Source organism: Lissotriton helveticus, chromosome 5_1, assembly GCF_964261635.1.
Source record: "Lissotriton helveticus chromosome 5_1, aLisHel1.1, whole genome shotgun sequence".
In the NCBI taxonomy this organism is placed as follows: Eukaryota; Metazoa; Chordata; class Amphibia; order Caudata; family Salamandridae; genus Lissotriton; species Lissotriton helveticus.
This window is the reverse complement of record NC_136065.1, coordinates 2,142,974,795-2,142,995,816: the sequence shown is the minus strand read 5'-3', so window position 1 is coordinate 2,142,995,816 and position 21,022 is coordinate 2,142,974,795. Positions and strand designations below refer to the sequence as shown.

Genomic DNA, 21,022 nt, shown 5'->3' with positions numbered 1-21,022 from the left:
GGCTAGTCTCCAGGCACTATCGTCCATCTCCAGGAGACCCAACCTTTCTCTCGCCCTTCCCTTCCCCAGAAAGTCTAGTTATGCAGACATCCTGCATCTCAAGCCTTTCTCCAGGCACGTTCCCGAACAGTACAGTTTAACAGGGAGTCAACGTCAATCTGTCCTCATGCCTCAAAGGGTAGGAAAAAAGATGGGAATGGACATTGTTGCGCCAGGGTGTGTGCTATTTGTCTTTGGTGGCGTCATCTGATATCACTTCTAGCATTGATACAATGCCTGCGCCCCTACTGGTGACATGAGAGCTTTGAAGTTTTCGGATTCAGTCTGGCACCTGGGATTATTTTACTGTGAGGTATCTGCAGGTAGACTATCCACCAGAAAGATCATTATTGCAGGTAAGTAGCTCTTTCAACTTCACTCCAGAGGCCTGAGGTCCTTTTGGAACATGCAGCCAAGCATACTTGAGTGACCCTGGCGGCCATAGGCCCTTCGGAGGCCTGAAGTCCATTGCTGAACAAGCAGCCAAGCATACTCGGGTGGACTTAGGGACCATGAGCCGTTCAGGTGCCTGCCTATGATATGTTCCGAGCATGCAGCCAAGCGTACTGGTCTGGATCTAGAGCCCATAGGCCCTTCGGATGCCTGAAGTCCACTGCTGAGCAAGCAGCCAAGCATACTGGAGTGGACCAAGAGCGCATAGGGCCTTCTGACGCCTGAAGTCCATTGCTAAGCAAGCAGCCAAGCATACTGGAGTGGACCAAGAGCGCATAGGGCCTTCTGACGCCTGAAGTCCATTGCTGAGCAAGCAGCCAAGCATACTGGAGTGGACTTGGGGGTCCATGAACCATTCACATGCCTGTGATATTCTGAGACTGCAGCTAAGCATACTGGAGTGGACCTAGAGCGCATGAGCCTGAGACCTGATATCCACTCTGACCATGAAGCCAAATATGCTGGTGTCTTCCTTGCACTCACAATTTGTTCTAACGCCTAACGTCTTTTCTGGGCTAGCTAGAGTAAATTACATTTTATTCTTGGCTTGCTACCTTTCCAGCTCTTTCACTGGGTTTGACGTTGTTTGCAGGGGTACATATTTTGTTGGATCTGAATGCCAATTTGCCTGAATGAAAAATACATTTTAGGTGGCGCTGCCAGGGGAAGAACGATTTTTATCAGCAGTATAAGCCTCAAAAAATTCTGGGGGAATGGGGATCCGAGAAGTATCCTAGGTCCAAAGTAGGGCACTTTGATTGCTGGTTTTCTGATATGCACTGCCACAGCAAAGAATGTTTCTTCGGTGTTGGGTGTTTAATAGGGCTGCAAGCCTAAATCATTTCTTTTTAATCAGGTTTAACAGTCCCAAGTGCGATTACAAATCATTGCAAGTAGTCTTCAAAAGTAAGCAGTGTAATGCAGCAATGTTTTAGTCTCATGTGCCCCACATAGTAAGTTTCCTAAGTTCAGCCAGTGACTGTATGTGCTTCTAGCTTTACTATAATATCAACGAGAGATAGGGATAATCACTCTTATTCCCCCTAACGTGTAAACTTGGTAACAACAAAAGAGTGAATACGAAGGAAGGGAGGGAGAACAGCACGATGTAAACCACTTATTTAAAAGAACCCTCACTCACCAACCTAGTTGGTGACATGCTTAATCATTGGGTTCCCACCAGAGAGGCCGAGTGCCTCCCTGATGTGCTACAATGCCTCATTACAGCGGAGCGGTTTGGGTGAGATAGTGTCAGTGCAGCAGTGAAAGTAGTGCAAGTTAAAGGATGTCTGGTTTTATCCCAAAGTTATTTTAATGGTGGAAAACCAGAGATCATTAAAAACAGGCGTAATGGACGTCAGCTGTCTGACCAACCATCTTTAGACAATTTTGGATGCACCTGGTCAATCTAGCCAGACAGCTAGCGACCATTACACCTGTTTTTAATGATCTCTGGTTTCGGAGTGCTTTTCCTGCTTTTGCCTCATTTTTAGGTCTCGCCTGGCGTTGGAGTGCGCATGCGCTCGTCGCCTGCGAGAGCTATAGTCATCAAGGCAGTTTTAAGAAGTTTTAAACTAAAAAGTTTTAAACACTGGCTTCCCATTGAAAAGGAGGGTTTTTGGTTGCCACCCATTCACCTTTTAGGACGGCCCCTCTGGACACGATCGCCTGCTTCGCGGCTGTCGTGAAGACTTTTCTTATCTGCTTGTTTATTTAACAAGCGGATAAGAAAAGTTGTGACGATTGCCGTAAGGCAGACAAGACCGTGCACGTGCTGCGTGCATGCATCCCAAGTGCCTTCTGTTTACAAGTGAGTCGTTGCTACCTACTCTTTAATAGATTTTATTTAGATATCTTTGACTTTTCAGTCCAAAAAAAGATAAATGGTACTCTTTAAGCAAGTGCGCTATGTTACAACATCTGTTATCACAAAACATATACATATCCGGATAAATATATGCATTTTCTGTCATGTTGCAATAACTAAAAGCAGTGAGCTGAAAGGAAGCGGAGCGAGAGAAAGAATCAAAAGTAGAAACATCATACAATTAAACTCTTTGACTGTGCTGGCGTGTGCTTTCAACTAGGTCCTGAGTGAAGTTTAAATTGCACTGCGTAATTTTGGGATGTTCGTGTGGCACGTTAGATTAACCCCGTTTACCGCGGCGGCAATTCCCGCCGCGGTGCGAGCGTTCGACGGAGTGGGCGGGGCTGCGTCAGCCAACGGTCGTGCGCAGCACCCCACAGGAAGGGGTTAAATGCCCAACGTTGTCATATCATGTAATTATGATACTGTTTAGGGAAAAATTCAAGCAAGGGAGTGCTGGAACAACGCGGACCACCAGTTCTGGGGGGCTGCTGACTGCAGGACACCCCCAGATTCCGCTGGAGCAGGTCGAGGTCGGGACAGGCCAGTAGAGCTTGGGGCAAAGGCAGTTGGTGTCCTCCTCTTCTCCCTTCAGCACAGCTCTTCGGTCCTTCTTGCTTGTCTGAGGAGGCAAGGTTTGGGATTGCTCCTAAATACTAAATTTATGGGCGTTTCAGGTAGGTAAAGATTGGGACCAATTGGGTCCCTTCCTTGGGGTGGGTACACCCCCTATTATGCCACTGTTCAGTGGGAGGGTGGCATAACCCTCTCTCAGGTTGGCTGGGTCCCCCATCTTCAAGATGGCGGGAACTGAGAGTTGTACTTCGCCTCGACTCCTTCACCTGAGGCGTGGGGTTGGCAAAGGTGGGCACACCTCTCCTATCTTTGTTTTCTCGCCGATTTTCCTTTCCAAAAAGGGGGCTAGGACTGGTAGGGGCCAGTTGCTGGAAGCAGCAAATGTCTGGGTCAGCTCACAAAGGAGGCATGCCTTTGAAGCTTCCTCTTCGTGGACTCCACCAATCCTTGCGGGAGGAGGCGTGGCACCTCTGCCCAGGATGTGCTTTATTTCAGGACCCCGAGAGCGAGAGGCTATTGACCTAGGGGTCCAGAAACATGTCTGGGGGTGGCAGCTGGCGAGCAGCAACTCAGGTAGGACACGAGTAAGGTCGTTTTTCAGGGGAAATTTTTAAGATGCCGTCTGAGTGCATTTTATATTCATTCCAATACTGGCATCAGTGTGGGTTTAATGGTCTAAGACGTTTGATACCAAACTTCTCAGCATTCAGTAAAGCCATCATGGAGCTGTAGATTTCAGGGAGCCAAACTCCCTGCCCATGGTCTAAAATTACTTCACTGCACTTAAAATACCTGTGAATGGCACAGGTACTGTAGGGGGGCAGGGCTCATGCCACTGTGCCCTCACCTGTGGTATTTTACACTCTGCCTAAGGGCCGCAAGGCCTGCTAGAGGGGTGACTAACGTATTGCACAGGCAGTGTTTTGGTGGGCATGTCCCACAGGGAAAGTATGCCATGTCGACTTGTAATTTTAGGGTCTCCCCCTGGCACATAGGCTGCACTTGCAGTGACTATGGGTCAGATGAGGAGTCTCTGACAGTGGCAACATATATGCTTTAGCCCTCAAACTTTCCCGGGCTACAAGGCCCTCGGTCCCCCTGGCATCTTCTACAAGGGACTTCTATGTAGGCCAAAGGAGTGCCAATTTGAGTGCAAAAGTACAGTTGTGGAGGAAGGACACGGGCCATGGGTACCTGATTAGCAGAAACCCAGGGCACACTTAGTCAAGAAGTATCAAACATCAGGCAAATGGTGGACGTAACCATGCAAACGGGCTCTTTCCTACACTTGCATAGTGAATTTCCTGTCTGTACTGGTGCCAAATGAACCTCTGGGCAGGGGGTGGCATTTCCCAGGTCTGGTGAAAGCCGGGGTCGCATATCCAAGGCGGCAGAGACTTCGAAGCCCCTGACCTTGATATGCTAAATCACTAGCCATCCTACTGGAGGAGGTGTGAACCCCTTCCTCTGGAGCAGGCATTGTTTCTGGTCTCAGAAAACGTGGGCTCTGACCTGCAGCAGGTCAGAAACGTGTGCGTGGCGTACCACTCAGCCAGCACTATAGATAGTGGTAGGTTTTTCAGGGGCACCTCTAAGGTGCCCTCTGGATGCAAGTCATAATAGATCTTGTACTTGTAGCAGTACAGACTTTTTTAAGACACTTTGTTTGATTCCAAACACCATGGGTTTTAGTAAAGCTATCAAGTAGCTGGCGAACTCGTAATGACCAGTTCCCAGTACATATATATATATGATTTCTACCTCTTATACTTCTGGTCACTCACTAGTGTCATTCCTTTGCCCTGTAACTAGCGGCTGACAGCTTTTATTGTCTTCCTATCTCCTACACCCAACATCACAGCCCTACTAAAATGGAGCTCAACGGCAGGCACACTTTTAGAATTAACTACCCTTCTACACTCACCAAAAAAGCCACTAAACGTTTTAAACATAACTTCTTGAGGTCGCACCCTGAAACACCCTTTGCCGACACCTACTTCTCACCGGGCAATGGAGCCCTGAATACTGATATCATCTTCCACACCTCACGCAGAGCCCAATGGAGAAAAGCGTTCCTATCCCTACTCACCGTCTCCACCACCAGGAAAACAACTCATGGCCTAACTCTCTCTATCACACCTTCCCACCTCTTCCCTGGCAGGACTACCATTACTATCTACAATAACGGGATTGTCCTAATTCAATCCACGGACAAGAACCTGGAACTACTAGACAACCTGTTCCCCAAGTTCAAAGAGCACCTTTCCAAGCTGCGGACCCCCACCCAGAACTCCACCAGCACTATCACCCCTGATGTCGCTGCCCCCACCTACAACACCTCTACCCCCAGCACCCCAGTAAACGGCCCACCAGCTGTTAACGCCTCACACTCCCCAAGGACAGTCACAAATCTCTCCATCACATATACTAGCCGCCCCTCTAACATGACCCCTCTTATCCCCACTCATACCCCCCCCATCCCTCGCCCCCCTGACATAACAACTCCCACCCACAACACGCCACCATCTGAACACACCACCACCTGGAGTTTATCCACCCCCCCTCCCATCCCCCCCAAGGCAGACCCCTCTCCCGCCCCAGCTCCCTCCCCACTCCCACCCACGACACTCTCACCCTCCCAATAAAAGATACAGAACATACCGCCTCCCTTACCTTAGCATCCCCCTCTCTCCCACCTCCTATTCTCAGCCCTCACTACCCTCCTGTCTCCCCCACTGTCTTCAGCCTTCACTCACTCTTCTACTCTCCGGCACCGTCTCCCACTGACGTCACTACCTATGCCTCCCACCCACCACCTACTTCACCCACACCCCTCGCCCACAAACACGCCCACACTTTGAATGCCACCCCACTCATTAGCACCGCAGAACCTTCCAACAACGCTAGTATATCCCCCCCCTCGATACCCTGCCCGCTTTCCAGCTCACTACTCAACCATTCACCAATGGCTCTCACCACCAACCCCATCCCCAATGCACCTCCTGACCTGACTTTATCCAACCTCCAACAAGTCAAAGAGGATATTCTACAAATCAAAAAAGATGTCCACGCAATCAAAGACCTTCTCTCCTCACAGCCCAGTCCACGTCCCACCATCCCTCTACCCCACAAACGACGCACCCTCCCTACATACCCTCGCCTCCAACGACACCCGCGCTGGCCGACTATCCCAGTTCGCAATAACTCCCACCGCCCCCGTCGTGCCCTCAACCCATTGTCGGACCGCGACCTATGCTCTCTCCTACGCTCTTGTGGCCCAGGTCCGGTAAAACACATATCCAACACACACATCCCCATACCCACAATTCTTACAAACCCTCTGAGGCGCCCATCACTCAACAACAGAGGTTCCGTCCCTAACAACCTCAGAGAAGTCCCCCTCACACTAGAAAGCTCGACCACCCTTCTCGCTCCCAAACTCAAGTGCATCCTACTGAACTGCAGATCGGCCCAAAGACACTCCTCCAATATCGCTGATCTCGTCTCAGCCATGGATCTGGACCTAGCCATTCTAACGGAAACGTGGCTTACTGAAGCCTCTACCCCGATTATGGACATCCTAGTCCCCCCCAATTATCACATCATTAGGCTGGACAGGTCTCCTGGCAAGACGGGCGGGGGAATTGCATGCATTTTTAGGAGCAACCTCTCCGTTACTAAAGTCACCTCCCCCTCCCTTTCCTCCTGTGAACTCCTCTGCCTCGACATCACCAGCGAGGGCAAGCAAGTTTGTGCTTTACATCTCATCTATCACCCGCCTGGTGACAATCTCATATTCACCCAACAACTCATGGACATGATCAATTCCAATGCCGGTCAGCAGACCACCCAAGTCTACCTGGGTGACTTCAATCTCCACTGGAACGATCAGAAAGACACAGTGGTGAATAGTCTCAAAACTTTCCTTAATGTGCTTGACCTCACCCAAATATGCGATAGACCAACACACGACAAAGGCTCGATACTCGATCTCATCATTGCCAAAGAGAACTCTACACAACTGGAGGCGATTCTACCCTGCGACTGGTCAGATCACCACATTATCACCTTCTTTATCAATGAAAAAGTTAAACCTAACTCGACTCAACCAATCAAATCCAAAACATGGAAAAGGGACATGAAGAATCTTAACCCCTCTACCCTGCCTCCCCACATCGGCAATCTCCTCCTTCCCCCTTCTGGTGCCTCGGATGTTCAATCACTGATCAACCACTACCTTGACTCTATGAATACAATAGTCAATGAAGTCGCCCCACTGCAACTGAAGAGTCTCCACCAAAATTTCTAACCCCTGGTATGATGATAGACTCAATGACGACAGGCGTACTATGCGAATGGCAGAGCGCACCTGGAGATCGGACCCTTCAGCACTTCACCTCAAAAGGCTTAAGAACAAGAGAAATGCCTACTTTAGGAAAATAAAACGCACAAAGTCGGACTTCTTTAGCCGCCAGTTGGATCAAGCAAAAAACAGGCCAAGAAAGCTGTTCGAACTAATCAAGACCCAAACAAAGACACAACCTTTACAATCAAACAGCACAACAAGCGACACCCCACACTGTGAAGCCTTCTCTGCTTTCTTTAAGCTAAAGACTGACAACATAAGAAATGACCTCATCATGGATGTAATCCGACTCCCCAACCACACCAGAATGGCTAACACTCAACCTAAAAACAAGGCATCTTGGCTGGTCTTCGATACCTACTCGGAAGAAGCAATACACAAACTGCTCTGCACCTTGAAGCCCTCTAATCACCTCACAGACCCTCTACCTGCTAATGCTGTAAAAGACTTCATCCCCTTGCTCCTCCCTCTCTGGACCAAAATCATCAACAGCTCCCTGCAACAAGGTCTCATTCCAGACTCCCTCAAGGTGGGGCAAGTCACGCCTATACTCAAGAAACCTACAGCTGATCCGTCTGACCTAAACAATTACCGGCCCATCACCAATATCCCCACCCTGGCCAAACTGCTGGAGAAATGTGTCCAACTCCAACTAACAAAACACATTGACCAATTTGACCTCCTCAACCCTCATCAATCAGGCTTCCGAGCGAAACATAGCACGGAAACAGCTATGACACACATAATTGATGACGCCCTCCAAATTCTTGATCGCAATGAGTCCTGCCTCCTCATCCTTCTTGACCTCTCGTCAGCATTTGACACGGTCAAACATGAGAACTTGCTGGAGCTGCTAAGCTCTAGAATGGGTCTATCGGGAACTGTTCTCAAATGGTTTTCGTCCTTCCTTCACAATCGGTCTCAGAAGTTCAAGATCGACAATGTGCTATCTACACCTGTGCCTGCAGATCTAGGTGTTCCACAAGGATCCTCCCTCTCCCCCACACTGTTCAACCTCGTCATGGAACCGCTCGCCACCTTGCTCCAAGCTTCCAATGTCCAATTCCATATGTACGCCGACGACACACAACTTTACCTAAAGCTACAATCCCCGGAAGATATCAAACATCTGAATTCCACGCTTATTAACACTCAATCCTGGCTGGCCGATAATCACCTCAAACTAAATGCTCTGAAAACTGAGTTCCTACTCATCTCACCCCCGGCGAAAATTTCCACCACCCAAACCTGGCTCAAAAACCTAACAGCACTCAATGTCCAACCTACCATCGTGGATTCGGCGAAATCCCTAGGCATCACACTCAACGCCAAACTCAACATGCAGCAGCACGTTAGCAAAGCCACAAAAACAGCTAATTTCCAAATCAACACACTGAGGAAAATTAAACCCTTCCTCCCGGCCGAAGACTTCCAAACTGCTGTACAAGCTTTAGTCATCCCTCGAATAGACTACGGAATTGTGGCCCTCAGCGGACTCCCGCTATCCACAACAGCACCCTTAAGAGCCTCCCTGAACGCTGCCGCGAGACTCATTACTGGCTCAAGAAAACATTCGCATATATCCCCAGACTTAAAGTCTCTAAAATGGCTGCCCTTTGAAGCCAGAATACAGCTAAAAATTGCAGTTATGACACACGCGGCCTTGCACCACAATGCACCCAACTACCTCGCTAAAAAGTTGTCTATATCAGGAGGCTCAAGATCCAATAGAAGTACAAAAAATCTACTCCTGAAACCTCGTAGATTCCGGAAAGAGAAAACATACAAGCGCTCCTTCTCAGGAATGGCACCCAGGATCTGGAATGCGCTCCCTCCTGAAACCAGGCTTATCTCCTCCACTGCACTCTTCAAGAAAGAGGTGAAAACCATCCTTCTGGCCAAGATCTCCTGAACCTTATAGGTGCTGGATCAGAGACTCTGCATTGCTTTGCATCACTGTTCACCTGGTCCTTTGGCACTATACTTCTACGTGATGGGGACACCACTACGCTACTCTCTTACTACCGTCCAATATATGATACACGTTGGTTTACTGATTCACTCTCCTGATGCCCCCACTCAGTTCTCTCTATACTAAAACATTGATATAAGCCATCCACACACCCATGGTGTACCTGAACTCCTCTGTAGTGGGAACAATGACTTGTGCCATCTTATATTACTTGTTTACCTGATTGTATATTGACATGTTTTATGTATGTTATTATTATCCTACCATGTTAATGACTATTATATTGCTCCCATTTTCTCTGTTCATTCCTACTGCCCCTACCCTTTCTTTGTGAAGCGCTCTGATATCTGTAAGGATCTTGTTCGCGCTATACAAAACTTTGAATAAATAAATAAATAAATATACATAAGATGGCTTCCCTGTTCACTTGTACTGTCTAGAAACTGAAATAGACAGCACAGAGGCATATCTGTTCATGCAGCTAAGCCCTCACATGCAACCTCAAAATCTGAGGCTGCATTCAGTGTGTGTGTAAATCTGAGGCTGCATTCAGTGTTTGTGTAAATCTGAGGCTGCATTCAGTGTTTGTGTAAATCTGAGGCTGCATTCAGTGTTTGTTAAAATCTGAGGCTGCATTCAGTGTTTGTGTAAATCTGAGGATGCATTCAGTGTTTGTTAAAATCTGAGGCTGCATTCAGTGCTTGTGTAAATCTGAGGCTGCAGTCAGTGTTTGTGTAAATCTGAGGATGCATTCAGTGTTTGTTAAAATCTGAGGCTGCATTCAGTGTTTGTGTAAATCTGAGGCTGCAGTCAGTGTTTGTGTAAATCTGAGGCTGCATTCAGTGTTTGTGTTTGTGTAAATCTGAGGCTGCATTCAGTGTTTGTGTAAAATCTGAGGCTGCAATCAGTGTTTGTGTAAATCTGAGGCTGCATTCAGTGTTTGTGTAAATCTGAGGCTGCATTCAGTGTTTGTGTAAATCTGAGGCTGCGTTCAGTGTTTGTGTAAATCTGAGGCTGCATTCAGTGTTTGTGTAAATCTGAGGCTGCATTCAGTGTTCGTTAAAATCTGAGGCTGCATTCAGTGTTTGTGTAAATCTGAGGATGCATTCAGTGTTTGTTAAAATCTGAGGCTGCATTCAGTGTTTGTGTAAATCTGAGGCTGCAGTCAGTGTTTGTGTAAATCTGAGGATGCATTCAGTGTTTGTTAAAATCTGAGGCTGCATTCAGTGTTTGTGTAAATCTGAGGCTGCAGTCAGTGTTTGTGTAAATCTGAGGCTGCATTCAGTGTTTGTGTAAATCTGAGGCTGCATTCAGTGTTTGTGTAAATCTGAGGCTGCATTCAGTGTTTGTGTAAAATCTGAGGCTGCATTCAGTGTTTGTGTAAATCTGAGGCTGCATTCAGTGTTTGTGTAAATCTGAGGCTGCATTCAGTGTTTGTGTAAATCTGAGGCTGCATTCAGTGTTTGTGTAAATCTGAGGCTGCATTCAGTGTTTGTCTAAATCTGAGGCTGCATTCAGTGTTTGTCTAAATCTGAGGCTGCATTCAGTGTTTGTGTAAATCTGAGGCTGCATTCAGTGTTTATGTAAATCTGAGGCTGCATTCAGTGTTTGTCTAAATCTGAGGCTGCATTCAGTGTTTGTGTAAATCTGAGGCTGCATTCAGTGTTTGTGTAAATCTGAGGCTGCATTCAGTGTTTGTGTAAATCTGAGACTGCATTCAGTGTTTGTTAAAATCTGAGGCTGCATTCAGTGTTTGTGTAAATCTGAGGCTGCATTCAGTGTTTGTGACATCAGGAAACATTGCTGTGATTGTAAACGAGGACGACCGGCAAGTAATGTTTCCAAGCTCCCAGATAATAGTGCTTCCATGTGTATTCACTATCTCTGGTTAATGATTTCTCTTTCAGGAGTTGGCCAGACGAACCTGCGAATCCCTCAGGGCACTCTCGGACAGGTTTTGATGGAAGGTCAGGCATTCCTTGTCCGTTGGGAATTCTCCTTCAGCAGCTGGACGTTATTCACTTGTGAGATTGAGATGCTCCTGCACGTGGTCTCCACAGCAGGTGAGACGGGAAGGGATGACCTACCTTTACATGTCTTCTGTTGTGGTGGGCGGTTCTGATGGAGCAGGGGGTACATTGGTACTCAATGTTGATACTGCGCTGTCTGCTGCTGGTGAAGTCGCAGGGATATGTGTTTTGTTAATGCTGGACTGGACTTCCCTACGAGTGCTGGTTACTGAACCAGATTATGCTCTAGGTTAAAGGGCCAGGCCAACTGTTCCAGTCGTTGGGTACTGAGCCTGCCTGTCGGCTGTAGTTGTTGAGGGAGTAGGTGCTAGGCCTGGCTCTCTGCTGTGGATGTTGAGGGAGTAGTCAGTGACGCCTGGTCTGTTGTGGTGTGCACACAGGCCGTGACGCCTGGTCTGTTGTGGTGTGCACACAGGCCGTGACGCCTGGTCTGTTGTGGTGTGCACACAGGCCGTGACGCCTGGTCTTTTGTGGTGTGCACACAGGCCGTGATGCCTGGTCTGTTGTGGTGTGCACACAGGCAGTGATGCCTGGTTCTGTTGTGGTGTGCACACAGGCCGTGATGCCTGGTCTGTTGTGGTGTGCACACAGGCCGTGATGCCTGGTTTGTTGTGGTGTGCACACAGGCCGTGATGCCTGGTCTGTTGTGGTGTGCACACAGGCCGTGATGCCTGGTCTGTTGTGGTGTGCACACAGGCCGTGATGCCTGGTTTGTTGTGGTGTGCACACAGGCCGTGACGCCTGGTCTGTTGTGGTGTGCACCCAGGCCATGACGCCTGGTCTGTTGTGGTGTGCCTACAGGCCGTGACGCCTGGTCTGTTGTGGTGTGCACACAGGCCGTGACGCCTGGTCTGTTGTGGTGTGCACCCAGGCCGTGACACCTGGTCTGTTGTGGTGTGCACCCAGGCCATGACGCCTGGTCTGTTGTGGTGTGCACTCAGGCCGTGATGCCTGGTTCGGTTGGGGTGTGCACACAGGCAGTGATGCCTGGTTCGGTTGTGGTGTGCACACAGGCCGTGACGCCTGGTCTGTTGTGCTGTGCACACAGGCCGTGATGCCTGGTTCTGTTGTGGTGTGCACACAGGCCGTGATGCCTGGTTCGGTTGGGGTGTGCACACAGGCAGTGATGCCTGGTTCGGTTGTGGTGTGCACACAGGCCGTGACGCCTGGTCTGTTGTGCTGTGCACACAGGCCGTGATGCCTGGTTCTGTTGTGCTGTGCACACAGGCAGTGATGCCTGGTTCTGTTGTGGTGTGCACACAGGCCGTGATGCCTGGTTCTGTTGTGGTGTGCACACAGGCCGTGATGCCTGGTCTGTTGTGGTGTGCACACAGGCCTTGATGCTTGGTCTGTTGTGGTTTGCACACAGGCCGTGGTGCCTGGTTTGGTTGGGGTGTGCACACAGGCAGTGATGCCTGGTCTGTTGTGGTGTGCACCCAGGCCGTGACGCCTGGTCTGTTGTGGTGTGCACCCAGGCCGTGACGCCTGGTCTGTTGTGGTGTGCACCCAGGCCGTGACGCCTCGTCTGTTGTGGTGTGCACCCAGGCCGTGACGCCTGGTCTGTTGTGGTGTGCACCCAGGCCGTGATGCCTGGTTCGGTTGTGGTGTGCACACAGGCCGTGATGCCTGGTCTGTTGTGGTGTGCACACAGGCCGTGAGGCCTGGTCTGTTGTGGTGTGCACACAGGCCGTGATGCCTGGTCTGTTGTGGTGTGCACACAGGCCGTGATGCCTGGTCTGTTGTGGTGTGCACACAGGCCGTGATGCCTGGTTCTGTTCTGGTGTGCACACAGGCCGTGATGCCTGGTTCTGTTGTGGTGTGCACACAGGTCGTGATGCCTGGTTCGGTTGTGGTGTGCACACAGGCAGTGATGCCTGGTTCTGTTGTGGTGTGCACACAGGCAGTGATGCCTGGTCTGTTGTGGTGTGCACACAGGCCGTGATGCCTGGTCTGTTGTGGTGTGCACACAGGCCGTGATGCCTGGTTCTGTTCTGGTGTGCACACAGGCCGTGATGCCTGGTTCTGTTGTGGTGTGCACACAGGTCGTGATGCCTGGTTCGGTTGTGGTGTGCACACAGGCCGTGACGCCTGGTCTGTTGTGGTGTGCACCCAGGCCATGACGCCTGGTCTGTTGTGGTGTGCCTACAGGCCGTGACGCCTGGTCTGTTGTGGTGTGCACACAGGCCGTGACGCCTGGTCTGTTGTGGTGTGCACCCATGCCGTGATGCCTGGTTCTGTTCTGGTGTGCACACAGGCCGTGATGCCTGGTTCTGTTGTGGTGTGCACACAGGTCGTGATGCCTGGTTCGGTTGTGGTGTGCACACAGGCAGTGATGCCTGGTTCTGTTGTGGTGTGCACACAGGCAGTGATGCCTGGTTCTGTTGTGGTGTGCACACAGGCCGTGATGCCTGGTTCGGTTGTTGTGTGCACACAGGCCGTGATGCCTGGTTCTGTTGTGGTGTGCACACAGGCCGTGACGCCTGGTTCGGTTGGGGTGTGCACACAGGCCGTGACGCCTGGTCTGTTGTGGTGTGCACATAGGCCGTGACGCCTGGTCTGTTGTGGCGTGCACACAGGCCGTGATGCCTGGTTCGGTTGGGGTGTGCACACAGGCAGTGATGCCTGGTCTGTTGTGGTGTGCACACAGGCAGTGATGCCTGGTCTGTTGTGGTGTGCACACAGGCAGGGATGCCTGGTTCTGTTGTGGTGTGCACACAGGCAGTGATGCCTGGTTCTGTTGTGGTGTGCACACAGGCCGTGATGCCTGGTCTGTTGTGGTGTGCACACAGGCCATGATGCCTGGTCTGTTGTGGTGTGCACACAGGCCATGATGCCTGGTCTGTTGTGGTGTGCATACAGGCCGTGATGCCTGGTCTGTTGTGGTGTGCACACAGGCAGTGATGCCTGGTTCTGTTGTGGTGTGCACACAGGCCGTGATGCCTGGTTCTGTTGTGGTGTGCACACAGGCCGTAACGCCTGGTCTGTTGTGGTGTGCACACAGGCCATGATGCCTGGTCTGTTGTGGTGTGCACACAGGCCATGATGCCTGGTCTGTTGTGGTGTGCACACAGGCAGTGATGCCTGGTTCTGTTGTGGTGTGCACACAGGCCGTGATGCCTGGTTCTGTTGTGGTGTGCACACAGGCCGTAACGCCTGGTCTGTTGTGGTGTGCACACAGGCCGTGACGCCTGGTCTGTTGTGGTGTGCACACAGGCCGTAATGCCTGGTCTGTTGTGGTGTGCACACAGGCCGTGATGCCTGGTCTGTTGTGGTGTGCACACAGGCAGGTATGCCTGGTTCTGTTGTGGTGTGCACACAGGCCGTGATGCCTGGTCTGTTGTGGTGTGCACACAGGCCGTGACGCCTGGTCTGTTGTGGTGTGCACACAGGCCGTGATGCCTGGTCTGTTGTGGTGTGCACACAGGCCGTGATGCCTGGTTCGGTTTGGGTGTGCACCCAGGCATCACGGTCTGTTGTGGTGTTCACACAGGCCGTGATGCCTGGTTCTGTTGTGGTGTGCACACAGGCCGTGACGCCTGGTCTGTTGTGGTGTGCGCACAGGCCGTGATGCCTGGTCTGTTGTGGTGTGCACACAGGCCGTGATGCCTGGTCTGTTGTGGTGTGCACACAGGCCGTGATGCCTGGTTCGGTTTGGGTGTGCACCCAGGCAGTGATGCCTAGTTCTGTTATGGTGTGCACACAGGCTGTGATGCCTGGTTCTGTTGTGGTGTGCACACAGGCCGTGATGCCTGGTTCTGTTGTGGTGTGCACACAGGCCGTGACGCCTGGTCTGTTGTGGTGTGCACACAGGCCGTGATGCCTGGTTCTGTTGTGGTGTGCACACAGGCCGTGATGCCTGGTTCTGTTGTGGTGTGCACACAGGCAGTGATGCCTGGTTCTGTTGTGGTGTGCACACAGGCCGTGATGCCTGGTTCTGTTGTGGTGTGCACACAGGCAGTGATGCCTGGTTCTGTTGTGGTGTGCACACAGGCCGTGATGCCTGGTTCTGATGTGGTGTGCACACAGGCCGTGATGCCTGGTTCTGATGTGGTGTGCACACAGGCCGTGATGCCTGGTTCTGTTGTGGTGTGCACACAGGCCGTGATGCCTGGTTCTGTTGTGGTGTGCACACAGGCCGTGATGCCTGGTTCTGTTGTGGTATGCACCTGGTTCTGTTGTGGTGTGCACACAGGCCGTGACGCCTGGTCTGTTGTGGTGTGCACACAGGCCGTGACGCCTGGTCTGTTGTGGTGTGCACACAGGCCGTGATGCCTGGTCTGTTGTGGTGTGCACCCAGGCAATGATGCCTAGTTCTGTTGTGGTGTGCACACAGGCCGTGATGCCTGGTTCTGTTGTGGTGTGCACACAGGCCGTGATGCCTGGTTCTGTTGTGGTGTGCACACAGGCCGTGACGCCTGGTCTGTTGGGGTGTGCACATAGGCCGTGATGCCTGGTCTGTTGTGGTGTGCACACAGGCCGTGATGCCTGGTTCGGTTGGGGTGTGCACACAGGCCGTGATGCCTGGTTCTGTTGTGGTGTGCACACAGGCAGTGATGCCTGGTTCTGTTGTGGTGTGCACACAGGCAGTGATGCCTGGTTCTGTTGTGGTGTGCACACAGGCCGTGATGCCTGGTTCTGTTGTGGTGTGCACACAGGCCGTGATGCCTGGTTCTGTTGTGGTGTGCACACAGGCCGTGATGCCTGGTTCTGTTGTGGTGTGCACACAGGCCGTGATGCCTGGTTCTGTTGTGGTGTGCACACAGGCCGTGATGCCTGGGTCTGTTGTGGTGTGCACACAGGCCGTGATGCCTGGGTCTGTTGTGGTGTGCACACAGGCCGTGATGCCTGGTCTGTTGTGGTGTGCACACAGGCCGTGATGCCTGGTCTGTTGTGCACACAGGCCGTGATGCCTGGTCCTGTTGTGGTGTGCACACAAGCCGTGATGCCTGGTTCTGATGTGGTGTGCACACAGGCCGTGATGCCTGGTTCTGTTGTGGTGTGCACACAGGCCGTGATGCCTGGTCTGTTGTGGTGTGCACACAGGCCGTGATGCCTGGTTCTGTTGTGGTGTGCAGACAGGCCATGATGCCTGGTCTGTTGTGGTGTGCACACAGGCCGTGATGCCTGGTCTGTTGTGGTGTGCACACAGGCCGTGATGCCTGGTCTGTTGTGGTGTGCACACAGGCCGTGATGCCTGGTCTGTTGTGGTGTGCACACAGGCTGTGATGCCTGGTCTGTTGTGGTGTGCACACAGGCTGTGATGCCTGGTTCTGTTGTGGTGTGCACACAGGCCGTGATGCCTGGTTCTGTTGTGGTGTGCACACAGGCCGTGACGCCTGGTCTGTTGTGGTGTGCACACAGGCCGTGATGCCTGGTCTGTTGTGGTGTGCACACAGGCCGTGATGCCTGGTCTGTTGTGGTGTGCACACAGGCCGTGATGCCTGGTTCGGGTGGGGTGTGCACACAGGCCGTGATGCCTGGTCTGTTGTGCACACAGGCCGTGATGCCTGGTTCTGTTGTGGTGTGCACACAGGCCGTGATGCCTGGTCTGTTGTGGTGTGCACACAGGCCGTGATGCCTGGTCTGTTGTGGTGTGCACACAGGCCGTGATGCCTGGTCTGTTGTGGTGTGCACACAGGCCGTGATGCCTGGTCTGTTGTGGTGTGCACACAGGCCGTGATGCCTGGTTCTGTTGTGGTGTGCTCACAGGCCGTGATGCCTGGTCTGTTGTGGTGTGCACACAGGCCGTGATGCCTGGTTCTGTTGTGGTGTGCACACAGGCCGTGATGCCTGGTCTGTTGTGGTGTGCACACAGGCCGTGATGCCTGGTTCTGTTGTGGTGTGCACACAGGCCGTGATGCCTGGTCTGTTGTGGTGTGCACACAGGCCGTGATGCCTGGTTCTGTTGTGGTGTGCACACAGGCCGTGATGCCTGGTTCGGGTGGGGTGTGCACACAGGCCGTGATGCCTGGTCTGTTGTGCACACAGGCCGTGATGCCTGGTTCTGTTGTGGTGTGCACACAGGCCGTGATGCCTGGTCTGTTGTGGTGTGCACACAGGCCGTGATGCCTGGTCTGTTGTGGTGTGCACACAGGCCGTGATGCCTGGTCTGTTGTGGTGTGCACATAGGCCGTGACGCCTGGTCTGTTGTGGTGTGCACACAGGCCGTGACGCCTGGTCTGTTGTGGTGTGCACACAGGCCGTGATGCCTGGTCTGTTGTGGTGTGCACACAGGCCGTGATGCCTGGTTCTGTTGTGGTGTGCACACAGGCCGTGATGCCTGGTCTGTTGTGGTGTGCACACAAGCCGTGATGCCTGGTCTGTTGTGGTGTGCACACAGGCCGTGATGCCTGGTCTGTTGTGGTGTGCACACAGGCCGTGATGCCTGGTTCTGTTGTGGTGTGCACACAGGCCGTGATGCCTGGTTCTGTTGTGGTGTGCACACAGGCCGTGATGCCTGGTCCTGTTGTGGTGTGCACACAGGCCGTGATGCCTGGTTCTGTTGTGGTGTGCACACAGGCCGTGATGCCTGGTCCTGTTGTGGTGTGCACACAGGCCGTGATGCCTGGTCTGTTGTGGTGTGCACACAGGCCGTGATGCCTGGTCTGTTGTGGTGTGCACACAGGCCGTGATGCCTGGTCTGTTGTGGTGTGTGAATGTCCAGGTCCATTTTCTGAAACAACCTGTAATTTTTACATTTTTCTTTGTAGATGTGATCCAGCACTGCCAGAGGGTGAAACCCATCCTCGACTTGGTGCACAAAGTCATCAGCACAGACGTGAGCACAGCAGATTGTCTACTTCCAATTACATCCAGGATCTACATGCTGCTGCAGCGGTGAGCATCAGCTATGACGTTCCTATGCACTCGTGCCCTTAGATAAAGCCTTCTGTGCCGTGTCTGCTGTAGGTGTGTTACTTCTCTTCACACCGAACACTGTTGTTCACTATCTCTGTCTCTTGTCCTCTGTCTCTTGCTCTGTAATTCTTTGTCTCACTGTCCTTTGTGTTGACATATTGAGTACCTCCTGGACTGTAAGTGTGAGCACTGAGCTCTCCAGTCCTGTGAAGATAGAAGCATCTTTAGACCATTACCACCATGATTGTGTTCGAAGTATGTTCAGTGTGCTATGAAGTGGAGTCCCCTGTGATCCAAACACCCTTGCACCTAAATATGGAAAGAGATGGTAACTTGTCAGCGGAAGCTTTTGCTTATTCCAGAGCACCTGTGGGGAAAACCTACTATAATAGGTCATTGAATGGCATTGATTGATTTTTGTAGAAGACTCTGTTCAGATGGGCCTACTACATGAAACGTTCATAGAAATAAAATATGACTTTGGACAATATATATGATTTGCTGGAGGTGGTACTGCGGGGTATCTTCCCCTCGCCATAAAATGGTAATGACAAAATTGATGTAAGGGTAAAGAAAAGAGTAGCACTTTACATTTAGGTTCAAAGGGTAGGAGCAGCTCTCTGAGGCTTCCAACCTAAATACATTCAGTCCACAATCGGAGAGGTAAAAATTCAACTTTCTCCCTCTAGGTTTCTGTTTGTTATTTTCTGTTATTTACAAACTTTTCCTCTACTTTCTTTACCTCTACATTTCTTAAATCAGATTCTTAGGTCTCGCCTAGCGTTAAGCAGCGCGCATGCACTGCTCGCTCTGCGAGAGCTAATGTGATCATGAGATTTCAGAAGGATGCAAAGGCTCACGTGGCATCTGTAGTCCATGTCCTATTTACTCGAAACACTTTTATAAGTAGAAGTTTTCGATGGAGCTGCAGCGATTACAACACCGACTTCCTGGACCGGCGCCAAGATTTGTGACCGACTGGGACCCGAGGTCACGTGGTAAGCGAGGCTGCTAGAGAGGCGGCGTGCCACGTGCACATTGGGTGGCTGCAGTCCAGTGATGAGCTCACCACCCCAGCCCCCTGTCAACCTTTAAGCCTTATGAGATCGAGAGGCATGCAGGGGAGGGCACCAACCACCCCGAGAGCTGCTACTGTCCTCAGGTGGCTGCGGGAAGATGCTGAGGCTTTTTCTTCTCATCAGTGCCGCTGCTGAGGACCAGGCCCACACGAAGAGAAGTTCACGAGGGGTGCGAGGTACTGGGGCAGCTTTTATCATGATGAAGTTGGAAGTCCTCTTGAAAATTCATCACCTCTGCAGCCAAGCTTCCTTTGTGCGTAGACGCGCGTCTTGAAGCGTTCTCCCACTGACAACCCGTCCTTATTCACCTACATTCTATAGGGCAATAGGAGGCCCCGTTTGCAGAAGAGATACAGAAATGGGCGTCTTTCTGGAAGTAGATATGACTTTGTGAGGCACATATTGTATGTCCTTCTGTGGTACTTTGACTGTGAATGAATGCCAGCCCTGTCCCATATGGCATAGCATGAAGTAACGGCACCTCAATGAGTTTTTCTTTTTTATCGAGCGCCATACAGACAAGGCACACGTACTCGAAGTAATGTCCAATTGCAGCTGCGGCAAACGAGACGCCCAGCTGGGCCTGTGTTTGGTTTACACTTCATAGTCTGCCGCGCGGACACCTGCGAGTGGTTTTATCTGCTTTCCCAATTGAGCACGAAGGATGCGGAGCGCGAGGGCGGTATTTTGATTGCAACTGACGGGGAGAACATTGTTAGGTGCTGCAGGTTTTTGAAGTTAATGTCCTGTAACTCGCACGTGGGGTCTTCGAATGCTTTGTCACGCGGCACGCAAAGCACAACAGTTTACAGACCTCCCTCGACTCTGACGTAGACCGCGACAGTTTACAGACCTTCCTCGGATCATAGGAGGAGGAAGAGCACTACGTTACTGACCTACCTTGGCTCATAGAAGGAGGGAGAGCACAACAGTTTACAGTCCGCCTTCTTGGATAAAGAGCGCTACAGTTTACAGACCTCCCTCGACTCATAGGTGGTGGTATAGTATGACAGTTTACAGACCACTCGGCTAATAGAAGGCGGCAAAGCACAACAGTTTACAGGCCCCCCTGGGCCCACAGACGGACGCAGAGTAGTAGAGTTACAGGCCCCCCTGGGCCCATAGACGGACGCAGAGTAGTAGAGTTACAGACCTCCCTGGCTCATTGACGGAGGCAGAGCAGTAGAGTTACAGACCTCCCTGGCTCATTGAAGGAGGCAGAGCACGACAGTTTATAGTCTGCCTTCTCCTTGGACGTAGAGCGTGACAATTTACCGACCTCCCTGGGCTCATAGGTGGTGGTAGAGTGCGACAATTTACAAGCCAATCGACTAATAGTAGGCCGCAGAGCACAAGAGTTTACAGACTTCCCTGGGCCCATAGACTGAGACAGAGCAGTAGAGTTACAGACCTCCCTGGCTCATTGAAGGAGGCAGAGCACGACAGAGAGCACAACAGTTACAGACCTCCCTCGGCCCATAGACGGCGGCAGAGCACTACAGATTCAGACCTCACTCGGCTCGGACATAGAGAACGACAGTTACAGACGTTCCTTGGCTGATAGATAGTGGTAGATTACGTCAGTTTACAGACCGTTCTTGTTTTTCACCGGACTCTCGTTTAGAAATGCCCCTAAACTGTTAACAAGCAATTGCATTGCAATAGGTCTGCGAGACCTCTTGTGATCAAGGGGATTTCAAAAGGGGACTTGAAGCGCCGCCCATCATTTTCATTGAGTCGCCTCGGCGTTTATGCTAAACGCTGGCTTCCCATTGAAAATTA

At 51.5% G+C, this 21,022-nt stretch overlaps 1 protein-coding gene across 2 annotated transcripts in view; it reads left to right on the top strand.

The window, feature by feature from the left end:
• Window positions 1-21,022, top strand: part of NUP188 (nucleoporin 188) — a 761,473-nt gene that overhangs the window by 245,314 nt on the left and 495,137 nt on the right. For both annotated transcript variants that reach the window (XM_078646272.1, XM_078646271.1), the window contains exons 16-17: window positions 11,181-11,336; window positions 18,014-18,140. In XM_078646272.1, coding sequence (XP_078502398.1) covers window positions 11,181-11,336; window positions 18,014-18,140 — 283 coding nt within the window. The remainder of the gene's footprint in view (window positions 1-11,180; window positions 11,337-18,013; window positions 18,141-21,022) is intronic.